Below are 22,084 nucleotides of genomic sequence, written 5' to 3' on the forward strand. Positions count from 1 at the left end.
AATTTTTTTAAAGATATACTGTTCTATAATGGTTTTCTTTTTTATTTTTCTTCTGTATCTTCTCCTACCCCACTCCAAGAACAGATAACAACAATAACCTACTCAGCATTTTGAATCTCTAAGCTCTATTGGAAAATAATAGAATCTCTAGTATATAATATAAAATATATTTAATAGGGAAGCATTTTAGCTTCTCAGCAGCCCTCGCCCATACCAGCCTGTCATTGCCAAATACTATTATATGTTGTCGTCTTAGCTCATATACATATATAACAGTATATTTTGTCTATTATAATAATATTAGGTTTTTGTACATTCTGTATGCTGTGGCCGATTGGGGAACTGTGATAGAGGGGATAGTTGATACCCTCCAACCTTATTAAAAGGCTGTGGATTTTAGTTTTAATCAGAGAAACTTATGGAAGATCTTATGAATTAGACAGACCCAAAGTTTTGAGTCCTAGAAGGGAGTAATTCTGCATTAAAATTTTTTCTAGGTGCCTTTGGTTCACTGTCTTGTAAATAGCTAGTGAGTAATTGCATAAAATATTGGTAATCTGGGACTGTTGAACCTTTCCTCTAAGAAATGATCATTCATTGGGACGACCCAAGCATAGAGTGTTTTCTAAGAAATCTTCTAATTTGGGATTTGATCTGGGCCAAAATCAGGTATTTTGGATCAGCTGTGGACAGAAATGTGTGTACAATGGGAGAAGTTGCTGATCTATCCTAGAAAAGTTTCAAGATCTAACTATTTTTCACTCAATTTGTTGAGCAGAATTTATGGAGTATTTTTGTGGTAGTCAGTCGGTTTCAAATATAAGTAGAACCCTGTCCCTGTTTGCAAGGAGATTGTAGTCATTGTAAAGGGACAAGTTGATCTGTAATTATTTGCTTTACTCATTCTTGGTGTGGGAGGTAAGGACTGCTACAGAGAGAAGTAACACTTGATCTGAGATTTGAGGAATGAATAAAAATTCAATAGTGGAGGCAGTCCTAAGATGGCAGAGGAATAGGATGGGGAGACCACTTTCTCCCCCACAAATTCATCAAAAGATCATGTGAATGCTGAGCAACTTGCACAAGACAACTTCTGAATGCTGGCGGAGGACACGAGGCACCCAGAAAGGCAGCCCGTTCTCTTCAAAAGTAGGTAGAACAAAATATAAAAGACAAAAAGAGAGACAAAAGAGTTAGGGATGGAGACCTGTCCTGGGGAGGGAGTCATGAAGGAGGAAAAGGTTTCCAAACAGCAGGAAACCCTCTCTGGCGGGTCTGTGGGGAGTTTTGGAATCTCAGAGGGCAACATAACTAGGAGGGGAAGAAAAAAAACCCCACAGAACATGCGCCTAACCACAACTCCCAGCATAGAACTAGCCTAGACGCTCGTGTCCGCCACCAGCAAGCGTGGGCTGGACAGGGAGGTACAGGCTGCATTTAGGGTAAGGACCGGGCCTGAATGCCCTGAGGACACTCTGAGGGAGCTTTCGTGAGATAGCAACCCAAACTGTGGGATAGCCAGCAAGAGGGGAAAAAAAAAACTTTCCTTCGAAAAGCTCTAACCTGAGGTGCAGCCTGGCCCGCTCACATAACAAAAGATTGAGCGAATACCAAAGGCGAGCTAGCCAGCTGCAGATTGGCCCATCCACCCACCCGAGGCAGAGAGGCAGGCTGGTGACAGCCAGAGCCAGAAGACGAAGGGCAGTGTTGGCCCCAGAGACCAGCATCCTCCACCAGTGAGCAGGCTCTCAGTTGCTAACCCAAGTCTTGCTGGGATCCTAGACGGTTGACATCTGCCAGAAGGGTCACAGCCAGAGATCAGCTCCCCAGAGGAGACACACAGCATACCTGAGACAGTGTTCTCGAGGCATAACCAGGAAACGGAGCTGCTGGGACCTGGGAGGTGATTAAGACGCACAGCCCACCTGGGACAGTGCACACCAAGCATCTGGCTACCTGAGCTGCTCGGACCTGGGAAGGGCACAAAACGCATACCCAACCGAGTCTGTGACTTTGTGAAGTACCTGAGAACATGAACCTGAGCAGCTTAGACCTGAGAAGTGCAGGAAATGCAGGGCCTGGTTTAGACAGTTCCCCTGCAGAGCAACCTGGAGCCTGAGCAGTGTAGACCAGGAAAGCACATGCTGCTGTGAGCTGGGGCAAACCCAGTGTGATCCATACACTGCGAGCACTCCCCACACATGCCAATGATATTTGTTTGCAGTGTTCTTCCCTCCCACAGCAAAGTGGGCCTAAATAAGTGACCACCTGCACCCCCTTGTGTCAGGGTGGAAATTAGACACTGAAGAGACTTGCAAACAGCAAACCAAAATAAACAAAGAAGAGGGAACTGCTCTGGAAGTGACAGGTGCAACAGATTAAAACCCTGTAGTTAGCATTGACTAAAGCTTGGAAGGGGCCTATAGACCTTAAGAAGAAGTATAAGCTGGAAAGAAGAACTATCTGAAACTGAATTGACCTCACACTGCCCTGAACAGTTCCAGAGAAATTTCTAGATATATTTTTACTATTATAATTTTTTAATTAAAAACAAATTTTTTAATTTTTAAGTTCTGTATTACTCCTTTAATTTTATAACCTACTATTACCTTGCAAAAAAGACCCTGTTTTTAAAGCAAATTTCATATATATATTTTTTATAATTTTTGTGATTGATTTTGTTTTGTATTTTTAATATTGTAGTTTTGAGAGTCTAACATCTACTCTAGATTTTTAATCTTTGCTTTTTGGTATTATCAATTTTGTATCTTTATGAATCTTAAACTTCAATACCCGTTTTTACTTACGGGTGTGATTACTGGCTTGATTGCTTTCCCCTTTTAACTCTCCCTTTTCTCCCCCAGGTCACCTCTTATCTCTTCCCTGCCCCTTCTCTTCTCTACTTAACTCTGTGAATCTCTCTGGGTGTTCTGGGCTATGGGGAACACGTAGGGAACTGATTACTGGCTAGATTGGTGTCTGCCCTTTTGACTTCCCCTCTCTCCTCTTGGTCACCTCTCTCTCCCTCCTCCCTCTTCTCTATGTAACTCTATGTAGCTTACCTCAAGGAACAAGAGAAAAATTGAATAAATAACCCAACTTTACACCTAAAGCAACTAGAAAAGGAAGAAATGAAGAACCCCAGGGTTAGTAGAAGGAAAGAAATCATAAAAAATTAGGGCAAAAATAAATGAAAAGGAAACAAAGGAGACTATAGCAAAAATCAACAAAACTAAAAGCTGGTTCTTTGAGAAGATAAATAATATAGACAAACCATTAACCAGACTCATCAAGAAAAAAAGGGAGAAGAAGCAAATCAAAAAAATTAGAAATGAAAATGGAGAAATCGCAACAGACAACATAGAAATACAAAGGATCATAAGAGACTACTATCAGCAACTATATGCCAATAAAATGGACAACTTGGAAGAAATGGATGAATTCTTAGAAAAGTATAACCTTCCAAAACTGAACCAGGAAGAAATAGAAAATCTTAACAGACCCATCACAAGCACGGAAATCAAAACTGTGATCAAAAATCTTCCAACAAACAAAAGCCCAGGATCAGATGGCTTCACAGGTGAATTTCTACCAAAAATTTAGAGAAGAGCTAACACCTATCCTACTCAAACTCTTCCAGAAAATTGCAGAGGAAGGTAAACTTCCAAACTCATTCTATGAGGCCACCATCACCCTAATACCAGAACTAGACAAAGATGCCACAAAAAGAGAAAACTATAGGCCAGTGTTACTGATGAACATAGATGCAAAAATCCTTAACAAATTTCTAGCAAACAGAATCCAACAATCTATTAAGCAGATCATGCATCATCACCAAGTGGGCTTTATCCTAGGGATGCAAGGATTCTTCAATATTTGCAAATCAATCAATATGATACACCACATTAACAAATTGAAAGATAAAAACCACATGATTATCTCAATAGATGTAGAGAAAGCCTTTGACAAAATTCAACATCCGTTCATGATAAAAACCCTCCAGAAAGCAGGTATAGAAGGAACATACCTCAACATAATAAAAGCCATGTATGATAAATCCACAGCAAACATTATCCTCAATGGTGAAAAATTGAAAACATTTCCCCTAAAGTCAGGAATAAGACAAGGGTGCCCATTCTCACCACTACTATTCAACATAGTTTTGGAAGTTTTAGCCACAGCAATCAGAAAAGGAAAATAAATAAAAGGAATCCAGATTGGAAAAGAAGGAAAACACTCACTGTTGGCAGATGACATGATCCTCTACAAAGAAAACCCTAAAGACTCCACCAGAACATTACTAGCGCTAATCAATGAATATAGTAAAGTTGCAGGATATAAAATTAACACACAAAAATCTCTTGCATTCCTATAGACTAACAGTGAGAAAACAGAGAAATTAAGGAAACAATTCCATTCACCACTGCAGTGAAAAGAATAAAATACTTAGGAATAAATCTACCTAAAGAAACAAAAGACCTATATATATAAAACTATAAAACACTGATGAAAGAAATCAAAGATGACACAAATAGATGGAGAAATATACCATGTTCATGGATTGGAACAGTCAATATAGTGAAAATGAGTATACTACCCAAAGCAATCTATAGATTCAGTGCAATCCCTATCAAGCTACCAACAGTATTTTTCAGAGAACACATAATTTCACAATTTGTATGAAAATACGAAAAACCTTGAATAGCCAAAGCATTCTTGAGAAAAAAGAATGGACCTGGAGGAATCAACCTGCCTGACTTCAGACTGTGCTACGAAGCTATAATCATTAAGACAGTGTGGTACTGGCACAAAGACAGAAATTATAGATCAGTGGAACAAAATAGCCTAGAGATAAGTCTATGCATCTATAGACACCTTATCTTTGACAAAGGAGGCATGAATATATAATAGAGAAAAGACAATCTCTTTAATAAATGGTGCTGGGAAAACTGGTCAACCACTTGTAAAAGAATGAAACCAGAATACTTTATAACACTATACACAAAAATAACTCAAAATGGATAAAAGATCTAAACGTTAAGACCAGAAACTATAAAACTCCTAGAGGAGAACATAGGCAAAACACTCTGACATAAATCATAGCAGGATCCTCTATGATCTACCTCCCAGAGTAATGGAAATAAAAGCAAAAATAAATGGACCTAATTAAACCTAAAAGCTTTTGCACAATGAGGGAAACTATAAATAAGCAAGGTGAAAAGACAGCCTTCAAAATGGGAGAAAATAATAGTAAACGAAGCAACTGACAAAGAATTAATCTCAAAAATATACAAGCAACTCCTGCAGCTCAATTCCAGAAAAATAAATGACCCAATCAAAAAATGAGCTAAAGAACTAAACAGACATTTCTCCAAAGAAGACATACAGACGGCTAACAAACACTTGAAAAGATGCTCAACATCACTCATTATCAGAGAAATGCAAATCAAAACCACAATGAGGTACCATCTCACTCTGGTCAGAATGGCTAATATCAAAAACTCTACAAACAATAAATGCTGGAGAGGGCGCGGACAAAAGGGAACCCTCTTACACTGTTGGTGGGAATTCAAACTAGTACAGCCACTATGGAGAACAGTGTGGAGATTCCTTTGAAAACTGGGAACAGAACTGCCATATGACCCAGCAATCCCACTGCTACGCATACACACTGAGGAAACCAGAATTGAAAGAGACACGTGTACCCCAATGCTCATTGCAGCATTGTTTACAATAGCCAGGACATGGAAGCAACCTAGATGTCCATCAGCAGACAAATGGATAAGAAAGCTGTGGTACATATACACAATGGACTATTACTCAGCCATTAAAAAGAATGCATTTGAATCAGTTCTAATGAGGTGGATGAAACTGGAGCCTATTATATAGAGTGAAGTAAGTCAGAAAGAAAAGCACCAATACAATATATTAATGCATATATATGAAATTTAGAAAGATGGTAATGATGACCGTATATGCAAGACAGCAAAAGAGACACAGATGTAAAGGACAGACTTTTGGACTCTGTGGGAGAAGGCGAGGGTTGAATGATTTGAGATACTAGCATTGAAACATGTATATTTCCATATATGAAATAGATCACCAGTCCAGGTTTGACGCGTGAGACAGGGTGCTCAGGGCTGGTGCACTGGGATGACCCTGAGGGATAGGATGGGGAGGGAGGTGGGAGGGGGGTTCAGGATGGGGAACACATGTACACCCATAGCTGATTCATGTCAATGTATGGCAAAAACCACTACAATATTGTAACTAGCCTCCAATTAAAAGAAATAAATTAATAAAAATTCACTCATGTTGGGAAAGCCATTCTAGGCAGAGCGTATGACCCATATAAAAGCATGGGGATAAGAGTATTTTCCTTTCAGGGAACATCAAAGAGCTCAGTAGGGGCTGATCTATGTGATATATGATGAAGAATAGTAAGACATGGGGCTGGGACGCTGTCTCCAGGTATGAAAGGCATTGTGCAGAAACCTGGAGGCACCAAGGAATGTAAACACAAGGAAGCATGTGACTATCTATCTGGAGTTGGTTGAAGAGATTAGAGGAGGAGGTATAGAAGAGAGAAATGGAGGAAAAGGGCTCAGAAAGCCTGGTGAAAAGGTCATCTCTTAGCAGTCCTTAGCAATTGCTCAGTCCAGGGGTGTTTGGGGCTTGAACTGAGAAAGTGCCAGTGAAGAGAGTAAGAGTGAGACCTGAGGAAAACTCAAGAAGTAGCATGAGTAGAATTTTATGAAAAATTGAATTTGGGGAAAAGAGAGTCAGGTCTCTGATTTGAATTTACTGATGATGATGGTATGATTCACTGGGATAAGAAATAGATTTGCAGAGAAGATGGTGAGTTCATGTAAAGTGGATGACTCTGAGAGAATCTGATTTGATGTGTGTGGGACATGTCAGCTGGCCCAGTGCCAGATGGTCTGGCATAATAGGAAGTTTTAAGCATGACAGGAAATTTTGGCAACCTTGTAGCTATCTAAGTTATATTCCTAAATTTTTCTTGCGGTCCACTGTTACAGAGATCATGCAAGTTGTTTGTGGTTAGTTGTGATATCACTTGAGTGCCTTTTATATTTTATAAAGATTAGAGGATTTAAAAAATACTCTAGCAGCTTCATGCATACTTTGGCACAGTTCCTCTGGAAATGTGTGAAATGAATTGAAAGTGAACATCTTAATCCCAGGGCTTCACTGGTGGCTCAGATGGTAAAGAATCCCCCTGCAATGTGGGAGGCCCAGGTTCAATCCCTGGGTCGAGAAGATCCCCTGAAGAAGGAGATGGCAACTCACTTCAGTACTCTTGCCTGGAAAATCCAATGGATGGAGGAACGTGGCAGGCTACAGTCCACGGGGTCACAAAGAGTCAGACATGACTCTGTGACTAACACACACACATTTTAATCCCATATTGATTCTGGCAATGCTTGGGGAAATCAATCCCTTGGGGAAAGAGTTTGAGAGAGTTTATTGTTTGCAAGGCAGGACTGGTATGCTGCAGTCCCACCTTTTCTGACCTAGAGTGTTTTATTTGCTTAGTCACCTGTCGTCAGACTTAGCTCCAGATCATTTCTGGATCTTTCTTAAGAGTGTGCCATAGAAGTGTTAAAAAGTATTAAAAGGAAATTATGAAAATGTTCAGTGGCAATATCACTGGAATAGGTGAAGGGCCTTTTGAAGGATCCACTTTGAAGGTCTTTTGCATGTATATTAAAATTGGTATTTAAATTAAAATTTGCTATCCAAATTTAAAATTTGTAACTATAGTATCAAGCTTTATAATAATTGTTTTAAATATTTTGTGTGCTGCTAAACTTCAATTTTAGGTAACAAATCCTAGTACATGTAACTTGTTTTTACTAATCTTTTAAGGATTCAGTTGCTCTGAATCCAATGTTAATTTTAGTCAAAATTGCATACGAATGTTTTAGGAACAGCTGGAAACCTCCAGGAGAGAAATGATTGGTCTTCAGGAAAGAGACAGACAATTACAATGCAAGAATAGGAATTTGCATCAGCTACTGAAAAATGAGAAAGATGAGGTGAGTTGTCAGTTGTTGCAGATAAAGTTTAAGTGAATTTTTTGTTGTTGTTTGTAATTTGAGGTGACCGTAACGGTCACTTAACTTTATAACAAGAAAGAGCCGTTGATTCATCCTGTGTCAAATTGGTATGGCAGACCTCTGTGTATATAGTGTTGTATCATACTCAGAGGTCAGGAACCTTCTCCAGCTCCCTCTCCCTTAGGGGTTTATCTGGCTTAGTATGTCAGTGCACAGCTCGTGACGTCCAGTGTTCTATACCGTCCATCCTGGACTCAACACGCACAGCCACTTTTTGTCAGACACAAGCGTGCTTTAAATGCAGATCTTTTATTCTCTGTCATACCTTTACTTGAATGCTTCTTCCTGAACTATCTGAAATATTGACATTGTCCATCTAATGAGACAATTATTTGGCTAAATGAACACACGAGTTACTGTTTGAAAAAAGCAATTCACATTAAAAATCTGATTTCTAGGCTGAAGACATTATAATTCTAATCTCATTTTTGCTTTATTGATTACTTGGTATTTGGACCTATAGAACTAATAATGCATTTGAAATTATCTGAATTTATATAAGAATAAATCACTAGGTTTTTACTGCTCTGTGGTTTGATTTCTGACCACGTGATCACTGTAAAAGCAGACCATTTTCAGTGTTGTATATGTTGCTTTGATGATAATTAGACTTTTAAGGGAGCATATTTCTTGAAGAACCTTATAGTGATTTAGACAGGTTTGTTTTGCCGTGTTTGATTATGTAGTAGTATATTTAGTAAGTGAGTAATGAAGTATCTTACCTAAACCACAAGGTTATGTATACTTTTCCTTGAGTTATTTCATGGAAAATTTTGACTTAATCTGTTGATTATACTTGAAATGGTTTGACTGTTGTTCTTCTTTAGTAAAGACTAAGTTAAACATGATCATCTCTAGCAGAGATAACGAATGTCTTTGTAGAACTTACTTCCCATCCAGGGCTGCCTAAACAGTCATAGCAGATACAAACATTGACCAGTAGTGCTTGGCATGTAATATGTACTTAGCAAATGTCTGAACCAGATTCTGTCTGCTGTTTGTCTCACTCTAATTTCAGAACTGTTTTTGATCAGAGAAAAACAAACCTGTTTATCTGTTGCCACATGCTATGACTAATTGGGCTTGTCACAGATTGAGAAAGAATAAAATGATTCAAGTCAGTGGTAAAAGGAAGTCCTTACAAATGATCTACTTGTTTCAAATGAAGCTTTAATCACATTAATACTTCCATAAAAGTTTGTGGTTTCTAAATGATCAGAATCTATATATCTAGGGTGAAAGGAGTAGAAGATAATTTAGAGAGTTAGAAGCTTTGGAAATTTCAGAATTAAAAAATAAACACTTTATATGCTTTATTTAATGATGTTTTAAAGAGTGGTTTCCAGTGGTTATAGAGAAGGAAGAATAATCCTATAATTTTTAAACTATTCTATGAGGAGCTGAATTCTAGGATGATTTCTCTCTCTTGAATTTGTAAATTTTAACCGAGTTTACCAATCCAAAAGGGATTCATTTAATAGGAAATGCTTTTTTTTTTAGGTGCAGAAATTACAAAATATCATTGCAAGTCGAGCTACTCAATATAATCATGATATGAAGAGAAAAGAGCGTGAATATAATAAACTAAAGGAACGTTTACATCAACTTGTTATGAACAAGAAGGATAAAAAAATTGGTAAAAAGCAGCTGGCTAAGATAAAACAAAGGGAAATAAATTAGTATTATGCTAAGAAATGTAGAGGGATTAAGCTCAGTAATTCCTGAAGTGTCATTTTCATTCTTTATATAATTCATTGTAGATGGTATATATCCATATGAACTAGAAATTGAGACAACTGGTTACTTGAAAAATAGTGATTTTGCTTTGCTACTTTAGTTGCATATAAGAATTGCATGTATTTTTTTTTAACATGACAGATGTAGGATTAATCCACAGAAGAAAGCTAAGCCAGAGGACACACTAATCTTTCGTAGCAAAGAACTGTGATAATATTAAAATTAGGATCAGTTCCTGAGTCTCAAAAGTGTGATTTTTTTTGGTTAATTTCATAAAATTGTTCATCAGGCCAAATCATTCATGTCACTTGGAGTTCTTTTCAGTTACTTTACCTGTGCATCTTTGAAGTACAGTTTGACAGTGAAAATTAAAGTTTGTTAAAATATACTTTTTTCTATTATTCTTTTGAAACTCTAATTTACCACTTCATCTGTTTATGCATGCTTTCAAAAGGTAAATAGTGTAGATTAAAAAATAGAACTGCACTACTCAGCCATAGAAAAGAATGCCATTTGCAGCAACATGGATACAACTAAAGATTATCATTCTAAGTGAAGTAAGTCAGAAAGAGGAAGACAAATACCATATGATATCACTTATATGTGGAATCTAAAATATGGGACAAATGAACCTATCTATAAAACAGAAACAGGCTCACAGACATAGAAAACAGACTTCTGGTTGCCAAGGGGAAGGGTGGGAAGGAGAGGGATGGACTGGAAATGTGGGGTTAGTAGATGCAAACTATTACATTTAGAATGGGTAAACAAGAAGATCCTACTGTAGAGCACAGTTTATATGCAATCTCCTGGGGTAAACCATAGTGGAAAAGAATACAGAAAAGAATGTATATGTGTGTATAACTGAGTCACTTAGCTATACAGCAGAAATTAGCACGACATTGTAAATAAACTATACTTCAAAAAAATAGAACTGCAGACACACAAAAGTAGAGCCACACAGATAAAGTTATGCAGGCCTGCCAAGATTCAGGGAACAGGAAATCTGTGCATTGATTTATTGAAGAGTGGTTTCCAGTGGACTATACACTGTCATCTAACCCACATTATACATTATTCTGAACTTGGACTTGCATACAACAGCTGATGAGCAGATGTTTCAAGCTGTCACATGGTGGCTAAGCCTGTTACCAGCAAGCGGCTCAGTGGTGACTGTGTGACTGTCATTCAGTACAGGAGCAGTGTTACAGTTATTTGAACATTTTAGTTTAAAATTAATTGAAAATGAAAGTGTAATAATTAGCAATTAAGACAAGGTTAGAAACCTATGTATTCTGAGATTATAAATCTTAAGCTCATCAGTTTGGACACTTAATGCTTTTTAAGATCGGTTAACCTCTTATTCATGAAAGAAATAAAGAGCAGGATGAAATACTAGAAGTATAAAATGTAACACTTAGAGAAGTTTATTAAATATTTAACTCTGTAGGATAGCCATTTTATTATGGGTATCTAGTTCTTTTCTTGTTCCAAGCCCAACTGGAAGTGACCATTCTGTAATGATTTCTTAATCAGCTCTAAAATTACAATACTTACTCTCATCTTACTCCTTTTTATATCAACTGCTTTCATCTCCACCTGGGACAGAAGACATATTAATACTGTTAGGAGCCTTGACTCCTTTGATGATGATGTCAGTGGTGGTCAAGATACAGGGCATGGCAGGCTTTTTCTGTAGAGGTCCACATAGTAAATACTTTGACGTTTGTGGGTTCTGTGGTCTTTTGTCACTCTGCCATTGTAGTGCAAAAGTAGCTATAGAAGATATATAAACAAATGGTGAGGCTATGTTCTAATAAAAATTTAATTAAAAAAAATCAGGCAGTTGCCTACAGGCCATAGTTTGTCAACCCTGATGATAAAATTTAATAATGATAACGCTTAGTAAGTACTTACTGTGTTAAGTATTTTAACATATCTTTCAATCTTCACAACAGCTCTTAGGTACTTTCATTATTACTACCCCATTGATGAAGAAACAGGCTTAGCAGTTAAATAACTTGCCAAGATGTTTATGAGTGATGGAATTGAAACTTCAACTCTGGGCTGTTTGAGCCCAAATCCTAATCTGTGTACCAGGTTAACTTATGTCCCTCATGCATATAGAGTGTTAGGGTTTTAAACACTTGAACATGTAATGTAAGCATTGGTTTTGTTCTTTGTGTTCATGTTTGTAGCTATGGAAGTTTTAAATTACGTGGGGAGAGCTGATGGGAAAAGAGGCTCCTGGAGGACGGGTAAAACCGAAGCCAGGTAAAGCACGATCGAAACTGACACGTTTCACCAGACTTCCCTTTCTCTACTGCGTTTTCATACTGTCAGTTTCTTTCTCAGGAATGAAGATGAAATGTATAAAATTCTCTTGAATGATTATGAATATCGTCAGAAACAAATCCTAATGGAAAATGCTGAACTTAAGAAGGTTCTTCAGCAAATGAAAAAGGAAATGATTTCTCTTCTTTCTCCCCAAAAGCAGAAACCTAGAGAAAGAGCAGATGATAGTACAGGAACTGTAAGTGGCCCTTTCCTCTCTTAATACAGTCTTCAGATTGCTCATTAGAACAAGTAAAACAGTACATAGGTCACTGTTGATATTTTGGACTGCTGTGCTACCCCCAGTCACTCTGACAACCCCCAAAAATGTCCCCTCTGTTTCCTGACACACCCTGGGAAATGATGGAAATGATTTTCTGGGGACTCAATCTGTGCCACGCACCCTGAAAAGCACTTCATAAGCATTGTCTCACTTGTGTCTTACAGTCATTTGATGGCTTTGGTATTGTAATTGTCCCTGTTTTTATAGGTGAGGAAACTGAGGCACAAAAGCCAGTTCAGTGTCAACATATGATAAAACTAGAATTTGAATCCAAGCCTTTCTCACTCATTCCACAGCTCCTGCTTCTAAGCATTGTGCCAAGTGTCTTTTAAGTAGCTTTGGTTTTCAGTAACCTCAGCAGGCTTTACTTTTCAGAGAGTGAAACTCTTATTAACTTTGGGAACCAAATGATCACTTAGTCCATGAATTTATTGAATGTCCGTTATGTGTTCTAATCCCTGGAAAGAAAAAAGCTTAGAAGATTTTGACTGTTTCCTTTGTCTTAGTTCAGGCTGCTAAAGCAAAGTACCATAGACTGGTTTGCCTATAAACAACAGAAAGTTTTCTCACAATTCTGGAGGCTGGAAATGTAATTTCTGGATGCCCACAGAGTGGGTGTCCGTGAGGGCCCTTTTCCTGGTTGGATTGCTGACTTTTGTCTTCATCTGGTGGGAAGAGGTGAGAGAACTCATGGGGGGCCCATTTATGAAGGCTATACCTTCATGATCTAATCACTTAAGATCACCCACCTGTTAATGCTGTGGGGTTAGGATTTCAACATACGAGTTTTGAGAGAACACAAGTATTCAGACCATTGCATCCTGCAAGAAGCTCTTTTTGAGAGAGATGGGTGTATAGAGAAGTGATTATTATACACATTAACAGGTACATAGTGGCAACCCACTCCAGTACTCTTGCCTGGAGAATCCCATGGACGGAGGAGCCTGGTAGGCTGCGGTCCATGGGGTTGCTAAGAGTCAGACACGACTGAGCGACTTCACTTTCACTTTTCAGTTTCATGCATTGGAGAAGGAAATGGCAACCCACTCCAGTGTTCTTGCCTGGAGAATCCCAGGGATGGGGGAGCCTGGTGGGCTGCCGTCTATGGGGTCGCACAGAGTCAGACACGACTGAAGTGACTTAGCAGCAGCAGCAGCAGCAGGGTGGTACAGTGTATAAACCAAACAACTATGGAAGGCATCACAGAAAGTCACGTTTGAAAGTCACTATTTTTGAGATAGAATGCCTAGGGAAATCATTTGATAAGGGCCTAATGTGTAGAGGTCTGAAAAAAACAAGTCACATGTTGGTGAAAAGTTTTTTAAACTTAGTTCTTTGCATAGACATTTAAATTCAGGCAAGTTCACATTAGTAACTAAAATGTGAAAATGACGATTTTGATGGAAAGTGCTAATTACCAGTAAGTCACCAAACTTGTTTTTAACATGTGCTGAGCCATGCTAAGTTGCTTCAGTTGTGTCCAACTCTTTGTGATCCCATGGACTGTAGCCCCCCAGTCTCCCCTGTCCATGGAGTTTTCCAGGCAAGAATACTGGAGTGGGTTGCTGTGCTTTCCCTCCAGGGGATCTTCCTGACCCAGGGATCAAACCCATGTCTCTTAACATTTGCTGCATTGGCAGGCGGGTTCTTTACCACTAGCACCACCTAGGAAGCCCCTTTTTATCCTGTATCTGAGGATTATTTTTTAGTATCAAAAATCAGTCCAACTGATAAGCTCATTTCTACCTTTTTTTTTTCTTCTTTAAAGAAGAACCCGAATGTTCTTTTAGACTCTGCAATTTGAGATCTGCTTGATGTTGACATCTTATATTCCCTTAATTAACCTTTTCTATGAAAGGTTTTCCATCACTTTGGGTCAGTTCATAACTCACTAACACTTTGCCAGGGTTGGCATCGTTTCTATAACTCCTCTAGTTTTTCAGTTTTGGGCCCAGCCTTTCCTCACCTCTCTACCAACTTTTAGTCAGCAAAAGTAGGTGGTAAGTGAAGGAGGTCTTTCTGAAATTATAGTTGTTGTTATTGTTCAGTCACTCAGTTGTGTCCGACTCTTTGTGACCCCATGGACTGCAGCATATAAGGCTTCCCTGTCCTTCACCATCTCTCAGAGCCTGCTCAAACTCAGGTCTCTCAAGTCAGTGATGCCATCCAACCATCTCATCCTCTGTCATTCCTGTCTCCTCCGGCCTTCTATCTTTCCTAGCATCAGGGTATTTTCTAATGAGTCAGTTCTTGCCATCAGGTGGCCAAAGTATTGGAGCTTCAGTTTCAACATCAGTCCTTCCAATGAATATTCAGGATTGATTTTCTTTAGGATTGACCGGTTTGATCTCTTTGTAGTCCAAGGGACTCTCAGGAGTCTTCTCGAACACACAGCAGTTCTTTGCATCAATTCTTTGTCGTTCAGCCTCCTTTATGGTCCAACTCTCACATCCATACATGACTACCAGACCATAGCTTTGACTGGATGGACCTTTGTCAGCAAAGTAATGTCTCTCTGCTTTTTCATACGCTGTCTAGGTTTGTCATTGCTTTTCTTCCAAGGAGCAAGTATCTTTTAAATTAAATTTATTTAAAACTTTAATACAAATGATAGTATCCTGTATAGTTTTTCATAATTCAAATGCTGAAGTTTGGAGAAACAATAATCTCTGAAGTGTATTTCTTATTTTTAGAAGATCTTTCTCTAGATCCACTTTCTCCTAAAAGTAATTCAGCTATTTCTTACTTGTAAGGAAAGATTTTGGTTCATTAGTAAAATCTAACTTTGAAATGCCTAGTTAGCATCCAAGTTTTCATTTTTTTATTTTGCTGACTTAATTGTAGCCAAAATATATACCCAAAATTCAAGTTAAGTGTGGTGATTTTTTTTTTTTTTTTTTTGCTAAGCGTGTTTTTAATCTTCATTTAATGGTTTTACACTCAATCTGGCAATTATTAATTTTAATAATGAATTTGTAGTGTTCTGGTATTCCTTGAAATGTATAGCGGAGATGGTGTAGCTCCTTGGAAAAATTATTGTCAGCTTGCTCCAGAGTGTTGATCGGCAAGAACCAGAGTCATAGTGAGCCATACCCTGGGCTTTCCCCTCATTTGTGCCCCCTGGGAGACCCTGACCTCTGTCAGTCCATTGCTGACTTCAGATATTGATACGGTTCTTTAGACTCCGTCATTACCTCACTTCTGCTGTCTGCATGTGGGAACAGTCTAATCAGCTCTTCTTTGTTTTTATCTTCTCTTTTCTTCTTTTTTCCTCCAACAAGATATTTATTGTTCAAATTAGTTAAGTATATATATCTACTTTCCTGAATGTTAATAACAAATTAGGACCATTTTATGTAGATGCAGGTTATTATGACATGTATACATTTAGTATTGCCTCCCAGTGTTCTTTCTCCTACTTTGATTCTATTTGATCATATCAGTAAAGGTTGCTGCATTTTACAGTGATATCATGTCCTGGTAGAATACAGAGAAAAATATTTCCAATTTCATTTTTAAAAGTATTTGAGAAAAATAGGATTAATAGTTGCTTTTACTTTGGAGATTTTTTTCACAGTTTTAGTTGTCTGAACAGCCAAAATTGGAAGCAGGTTGGATTAGAGCTGTGTGACATCGGGATAGCCAGTCTACTTCTCTAAGCCTCAGTTTCCTCACATGTTAACATGAGTTGAGGACCAATTGACATGTGAAAACACCTCACACAACATGAGATAGGTTCTGAGGCTCTTCCTCAAACAGCCGCATGCCTTTGTCACTAACTATATTTGGCTTCAAATTCAGGTTTAAAGAGACCTGAATTGGGGAATTTCTATCTCCAGTATTAATTATTTTTTCTCAAGACATTTATGTTAAGAACTACGTCATTTATGTTGCACATACAACATAGAAATGGTGTTGATACGCGTCTCTGACCGTCAGTCTGATGATTTTTGTCTGAGTGTCTCAGATCATTTTTAAGATATTGGTCTTTCCTCTCATCTCTGGCCACTTGTAGGTTATTTCTGATGTTGAAGAGGATGCTGGGGAACTGAGTAGAGAGAGTATATGGGACCTTTCCTGTGAGACTGTGAGAGAGCAGCTTACCAATAGCATCAGAAAACAGTGGAGAATTTTGAAAAGTCACGTAGAAAAACTTGATAACCAAGGTAAGTACCACCTGAATGCACATAGAGTAAGCTGTGACGCTCAGGAAGCTGACTTGGAAAGTCATGTTATGGGCTCAGACTAAAGTCCTTAGCTTAGCCTGGCAATTTGAAAAGCAAAATTCTGCTACTTCCAAATGTGCAGTTTGAGAAAATATGCTTTGCTCTCAGAATCTCTCAAAAAAGGACATCTTATGTCCATCCATTCTGAGTGCAGAAGACAGTTGAATAAAGTAAACTGAGTCTCTTACTGTATCTTGGTAATCAGGAAATATTAATCATAATTTATAGTATAAATATAAACCTTTTTCTTATTATTCCTAGATACTTGCATATTCTTAGGTTGTGAATAATTCATTTTTAAATTGTTTTCAAAATAATAGACATTTGATGCAAAATATCAGGAAGTATATAAGGTATTGGGTTGGCCAAAAAGTTCATTCAGCTTTGAAGATCTTATGGAAAAATCCGAATAAACTTTTTGGCTAACCCAAGAGAATAGTCAGGTCTCTGTTCCCTATGTGTAACACGTAACAGCTTTGTGCATACCTTTCTAGATCTTTCTGCATTAGCAAAATACTTATTTTAAATATCTACAAACCATAAATTGAATATTACTTGTTTTTTTCTACACTGTTCTTTTTTCACTCAACAGTGTATTATTTTTAGATAACCACTTCCTGTCATTATAGATACATAGTAGATTGATGTTGATGAGTATATCCTTAATATTTTATATTTGTTCAAGTTTGCATGTTTTTAAATCAAGAAAATTAAGACTTCTGTTAAGTAAATGCAATCTATTTAAAGAAAATTTATTCTAAATGGTCAGAAATGACAATCTCAGTGCTAATTGTCTTAAAAAGTGAAGTCTGAACAATTAGAATATCAAAATTAATTTACATGAGATTTTGTTGATTTCAGTTATCACTGTCTATTAGTAAATAGCAAGTATTTTTGGACCTGATATTTGTCAAATTTAATAACAGCAAGATTTGTAATCTTGCACTGATCTTTGAGGAAGTGTCAAAAGAGTATAGTTTATGAATGTTAATTTTTCTGGGAACATAGGTTTACATTTCTAATTAGGACATGATCTTGAATAAATACAAATTACAAGTTAAATGTTGGAAATAGAACTTTGTAAGTAAGGATATCATTTAGTCCAGAAATAGCATGAATTTGTAGTTACCACGAACTCATTACAGCTGCTTACTTTTAAAAATTTTTTAGTGTTAAAATAATATACCTTTTATTCTATTTTATTATAGCTAGTGGAATTTTTAAAGGACAAAGGAAATAACTACCTTTTGGAAAACCTTTGAGATTCCAGAAAGGGAAAACCTTTCTGATTTTTAAATTTATTTCTTGATTTTTAAATATATGTCCCCAAATGCCATAAACTAAAATGGAGACTGTAAGGTTTATGTCAAATTATTGGTTTTGTGTTAGTTTCAAAGGTACACTTAGAAGGTTTTAACGATGAAGATGTAATCTCACGACAAGACCATGAACAAGAAACTGAAAAACTCGAATTAGAAATTCAGCAGTGTAAAGAGATGATTAAAACTCAGCAGCAACTTTTACAGGTAAATGCAAGACACCTTTTAAAGTTGTTCTCCCCTGTGAAGGGTCAGAATTTTATTGAATCTTACTAGATTTTTACTCCTTTATTTCGTAAGATATGTTTTACAGCCTAAGTTCTCTGCTTGCTAGCAGGTAGACCACAAAGCATCGTTAAGTCGATGCTTTGCCTTTTAGAGTAGAAGCATTTGGGAAATGAGGCTCCTCATTTCCATTGACTTTCTGATTGTTTATCATCTCTCTCCTTCTCCTGAAGTTTGGCCTGCTTTTTTCCCTTGCTTTCATTTCAACTTGTTGGAGTGTTGCAGGGACCTTCTGGAACTTACTATGATTTAAACTTTAATAGCAGCAGCTCGCTACTGCATGTGATGACGACACCACTTCGCTGCTACGAGACTGTTACTTGTTGGAAGAAAAGGAGCGCCTCAAAGAAGAATGGTCCCTGTTTAAAGAGCAGAAAAAGAATTTCGAGAAGGAAAGACGAAGCTTTACAGAAGCAGCTATTCGCCTAGGATTGGAGGTATTTTAAGCAATTGGCCTTCCTTGTAGAATGTTTGAAGGTCCTGGAGAAGCCTCACTAGAATGCATTGAACTTCTGATTTTTGTTTCTTTGCTGTACATTTCCTTAAGTATTTTACCAGTGATTTCACAAAATAGCTTGAAATGGAAGCTATCATAGAGGTATATCATTTTGCCTTCAGATTTGGGAATCGAAAAAAATTTTTATATTGAAAAAACTAGGCATTTGTCATGCCTTTTGGGTAGCTTTCTACTGTTAAAAGTTTAGCTTCACACAAGAGATTTCTTTCGGGCATCTGTCATCTCTCCGCTGTTAGTACATGTAAAGTCAAGAGAGAGTTCAACCGAGAGAGTGTCTTGGGTTTTTTTTTTTTAAGGGAAAGGAGAGTACAGTATGCATGAAAGTCTCTCTCGCCATTGTCTTACCCAGGGATGAACTGTGTGTGTGTGTGTGTGTGCACTTCAACAGCTTGCTTTTTTATTTAGTAGTGTATTACATGCATTATTTCCCTATCAAAAATTAGAGAAGTAATGTCTGGACATGATTTAAAAAAAGAAACTCATTCCAAAAAGCTACAAGGTGTGAAAGTATCCTTCATTCTTCTCACAATTTCATTCCTCAGAGGTACCACTATTGAAGGTTTATGATTCTTCTGGGAAAAACTATTTTACCTTGAATAAAATTCAGCCTTTTTTCTTACAGTCAGCCTATTGATTCCCCACTATGAAACACAAGGAGTTTAGTACCCTTACCATACCTCCCATCTACAACTATTTCTCATATACATATGATTTCTTCATAATATTGTTACTTGTTTAAGCTAATTTTTAAAGAACTGGTTGTCCTGGTTGATTTTTTTACTTTAATTTGTTTAATGCTTCCATTTCATGTTTGCTCACCGTTAGACAGGATAGCTTTATCCCTGAAATGGAAGATAAGGGCGTCCTTGTAGTTACCCTTGTTTTACTGCTCTTACCCTCCACTCCCGTTTTTGTCCGTAATGCTATTTTTCACTGTCAGGTGTTCCCACATTTATGTTCTGATTTTTGATACGAATTCAAGTGTAAGTACTTTGTCCAAGATTGAGATTTAAGAATTGAAAACCAGAAAGAACATTTATAACATTGTGATTATATAAATACTCATTCTATAGCCAGGTAATATGTTTGGACACTTCTGTGTAGTATTCTTTGTTGTTAAGACTGTCACACAGAAGAGAATCTGTAGTAAATTCTTTGACTTTTTTGTGTGCGCTTTCTTTATGATTTCTGAATGAGATTCAACTTCTGTCTCATATTCTCTTTCTTGGGTTCCTTTTTCAATCTGTTGTGTTACCTTCTTGAGTAATTTTTTCATAAGTGTGTGTGAGTGAAAAATACTCTGAATTCTGGACTATCCAAAAATATATTCATACTTGATTGGTTTGCCTGGATATAGAATTGTTTTCCAACTTTTCCTTTCAAAACTGTGAGTTATCCTGATTCTTCCATTGTCTGATTTTGCTCATGAGCAGCCTGGTTATAATATACCCTGCGTTAATTTTAGACAGCTGTGCTGTGTTTTTCCCCCTCTGGAAGCTTTTGGAATTTTATGTTCTTAAACTAAGAGTTCTGAAATTTTACCAGGGTAGGTCTGGGTAGCTCCTTTTAACTTGAAGATGCTATATTTCTTCAGTTTAGGGATATTTTCTTCAATTCTGTATTTTTTCCTTCTCTGACTTCTCTTGCATTCTGGAACTTCTGCTAGACAAACATTTGGCCTTCTGACTACATCTATAGATTGACTTTATGTTCCGAATTCGGGAATATTTTCTCTTTTTATCTTGTGCATCACCAACCTGGTATTCAGCAAGGTCAGTTTGATTTTTCACTTCATCCACTGAGTTTTTGCTTCACAATTTATCTTTTAAGTTTTATAGTGTATTTTTTGTTTTGTGTCTAGCATTATATTTTACAGATGTTTGTAAACCTGTCTGATAATTTGTGTTATCTTAAAGAAACTTGCCTTGAACTTTCTTTACCCATGGCCAGTTCTCTTTATTTCTCCTGGCATTTTTCTTTTATGCTATTATTTTTCTTCAAATATTTGGTGATCCATGATTTTGTATTAATGTTTATGAATGAAATACTGTATGTTATCTTAAGTAGCTGACATGGCCTTCCTCCTTATTATGAAATTCCATGTTATCTATAGCTGTTATCTTCCTCAGGAAATAGTTTGTGCCAGCATTTTCTCCCGTCTTATGGGATCACCTCTGTTTCTGAGCTCATATCCCTCACCTCTGTCCGTGCCAGTCCAAGAGATACTCTTGTTACTTTGCATACCACTCCCCATTCTCTGCTTGAGCATCTACCTGAAACAGAGACCTGAGAGGTGAGGGAGAATTTAGGATCCATCCCCTATTCAGAAAGGGGAGGTTTGACATACGCCCTCTTGTGGTCAAGTGATGATGGCTGCTAGGCACTGGGACGTGGCTTGAAGAGAGCGGTGCTCAATGAAGCCTTTTTTTTTTCCAAGTGATTCGTTTACAATGGGGTTTTTTTCTGTTGCTTGTAATCTTATATTTACCATATTTTGTATGTTCACAAGTTATGCTGATATTCTGTATGTTTAAAGTTATGCTAATGTGCTTATTTTTCTGTGTTATATACTCTTGAATTTATTCAGAATTGATGTGAAAATAGTAGTTGACTTGTCAGGAGAAACAGGTGAATTTTTATTTTTAACAGCTTTCTTAAATGAAATTTAGTTTTCTCGGGTTAATTCCTTTGACTTAATATATAGAGATGGTCAGAGAGCAAGCACAAATACCTAAGAAACCGTGTGAAATGGCAACTGTGTGAATGTTGAAATATTGATCAGTGTTTCTTTGGTTTGCTTGTTACGGTAGAGAAAGGCATTTGAAGAAGAAAGAGCCAGTTGGTTAAAGCAACAGTTTTTAAATATGACTACGTTTGACCACCAGAACTCAGAAAATGTGAAACTTTTCAGTGCCTTCTCAGGAAGTGAGTACTTCGTAAGCTTTTTAATCTGAAAATACATGTAAATAAAGTACTGTAGGTTACTAATATATAACATCAGCAGTCACCAGTAAGAACTCTCTAATTGGAATAAAAGTCAACTTTGATATTTTAATTTACTGTAACCAAAATAGAAATGACAGGAGGACTTTGCATACCCAAAACAACTTTTGTGAGTGTAATGTCAAGTTTTGAAAATCCACAATCTAGAAATATTTTTTAAACTAGATCCTCCTAAATGTTTGTGGATTGAACATAGCAAAGATCACCAGATTAGGTAGACTACACTCATACGTACAGAA

At 37.2% G+C, this 22,084-nt stretch overlaps 1 protein-coding gene across 11 annotated transcripts in view; it reads left to right on the forward strand.

The window, feature by feature from the left end:
- The window catches only part of LOC102411999 (SSX family member 2 interacting protein), a 59,144-nt gene that overhangs the window by 31,443 nt on the left and 5,617 nt on the right, over positions 1–22,084 (forward strand). For 10 of the 11 annotated variants that reach the window (XM_025288372.3, XM_044944776.2, XM_025288373.3 and 7 more), the window contains 8 exons: positions 7,950–8,060; positions 9,642–9,777; positions 12,077–12,152; positions 12,234–12,411; positions 16,511–16,661; positions 18,111–18,247; positions 18,589–18,762; positions 21,653–21,767. In XM_025288372.3, coding sequence (XP_025144157.2) covers positions 7,950–8,060; positions 9,642–9,777; positions 12,077–12,152; positions 12,234–12,411; positions 16,511–16,661; positions 18,111–18,247; positions 18,589–18,762; positions 21,653–21,767 — 1,078 coding nt within the window. The remainder of the gene's footprint in view (positions 1–7,949; positions 8,061–9,641; positions 9,778–12,076; positions 12,153–12,233; positions 12,412–16,510; positions 16,662–18,110; positions 18,248–18,588; positions 18,763–21,652; positions 21,768–22,084) is intronic. The other variant, XM_025288374.3, reaches the window with a different exon arrangement.

The sequence above is a fragment of the Bubalus bubalis genome, chromosome 6 (genome assembly GCF_019923935.1).
Source record: "Bubalus bubalis isolate 160015118507 breed Murrah chromosome 6, NDDB_SH_1, whole genome shotgun sequence".
In the NCBI taxonomy this organism is placed as follows: Eukaryota; Metazoa; Chordata; class Mammalia; order Artiodactyla; family Bovidae; genus Bubalus; species Bubalus bubalis.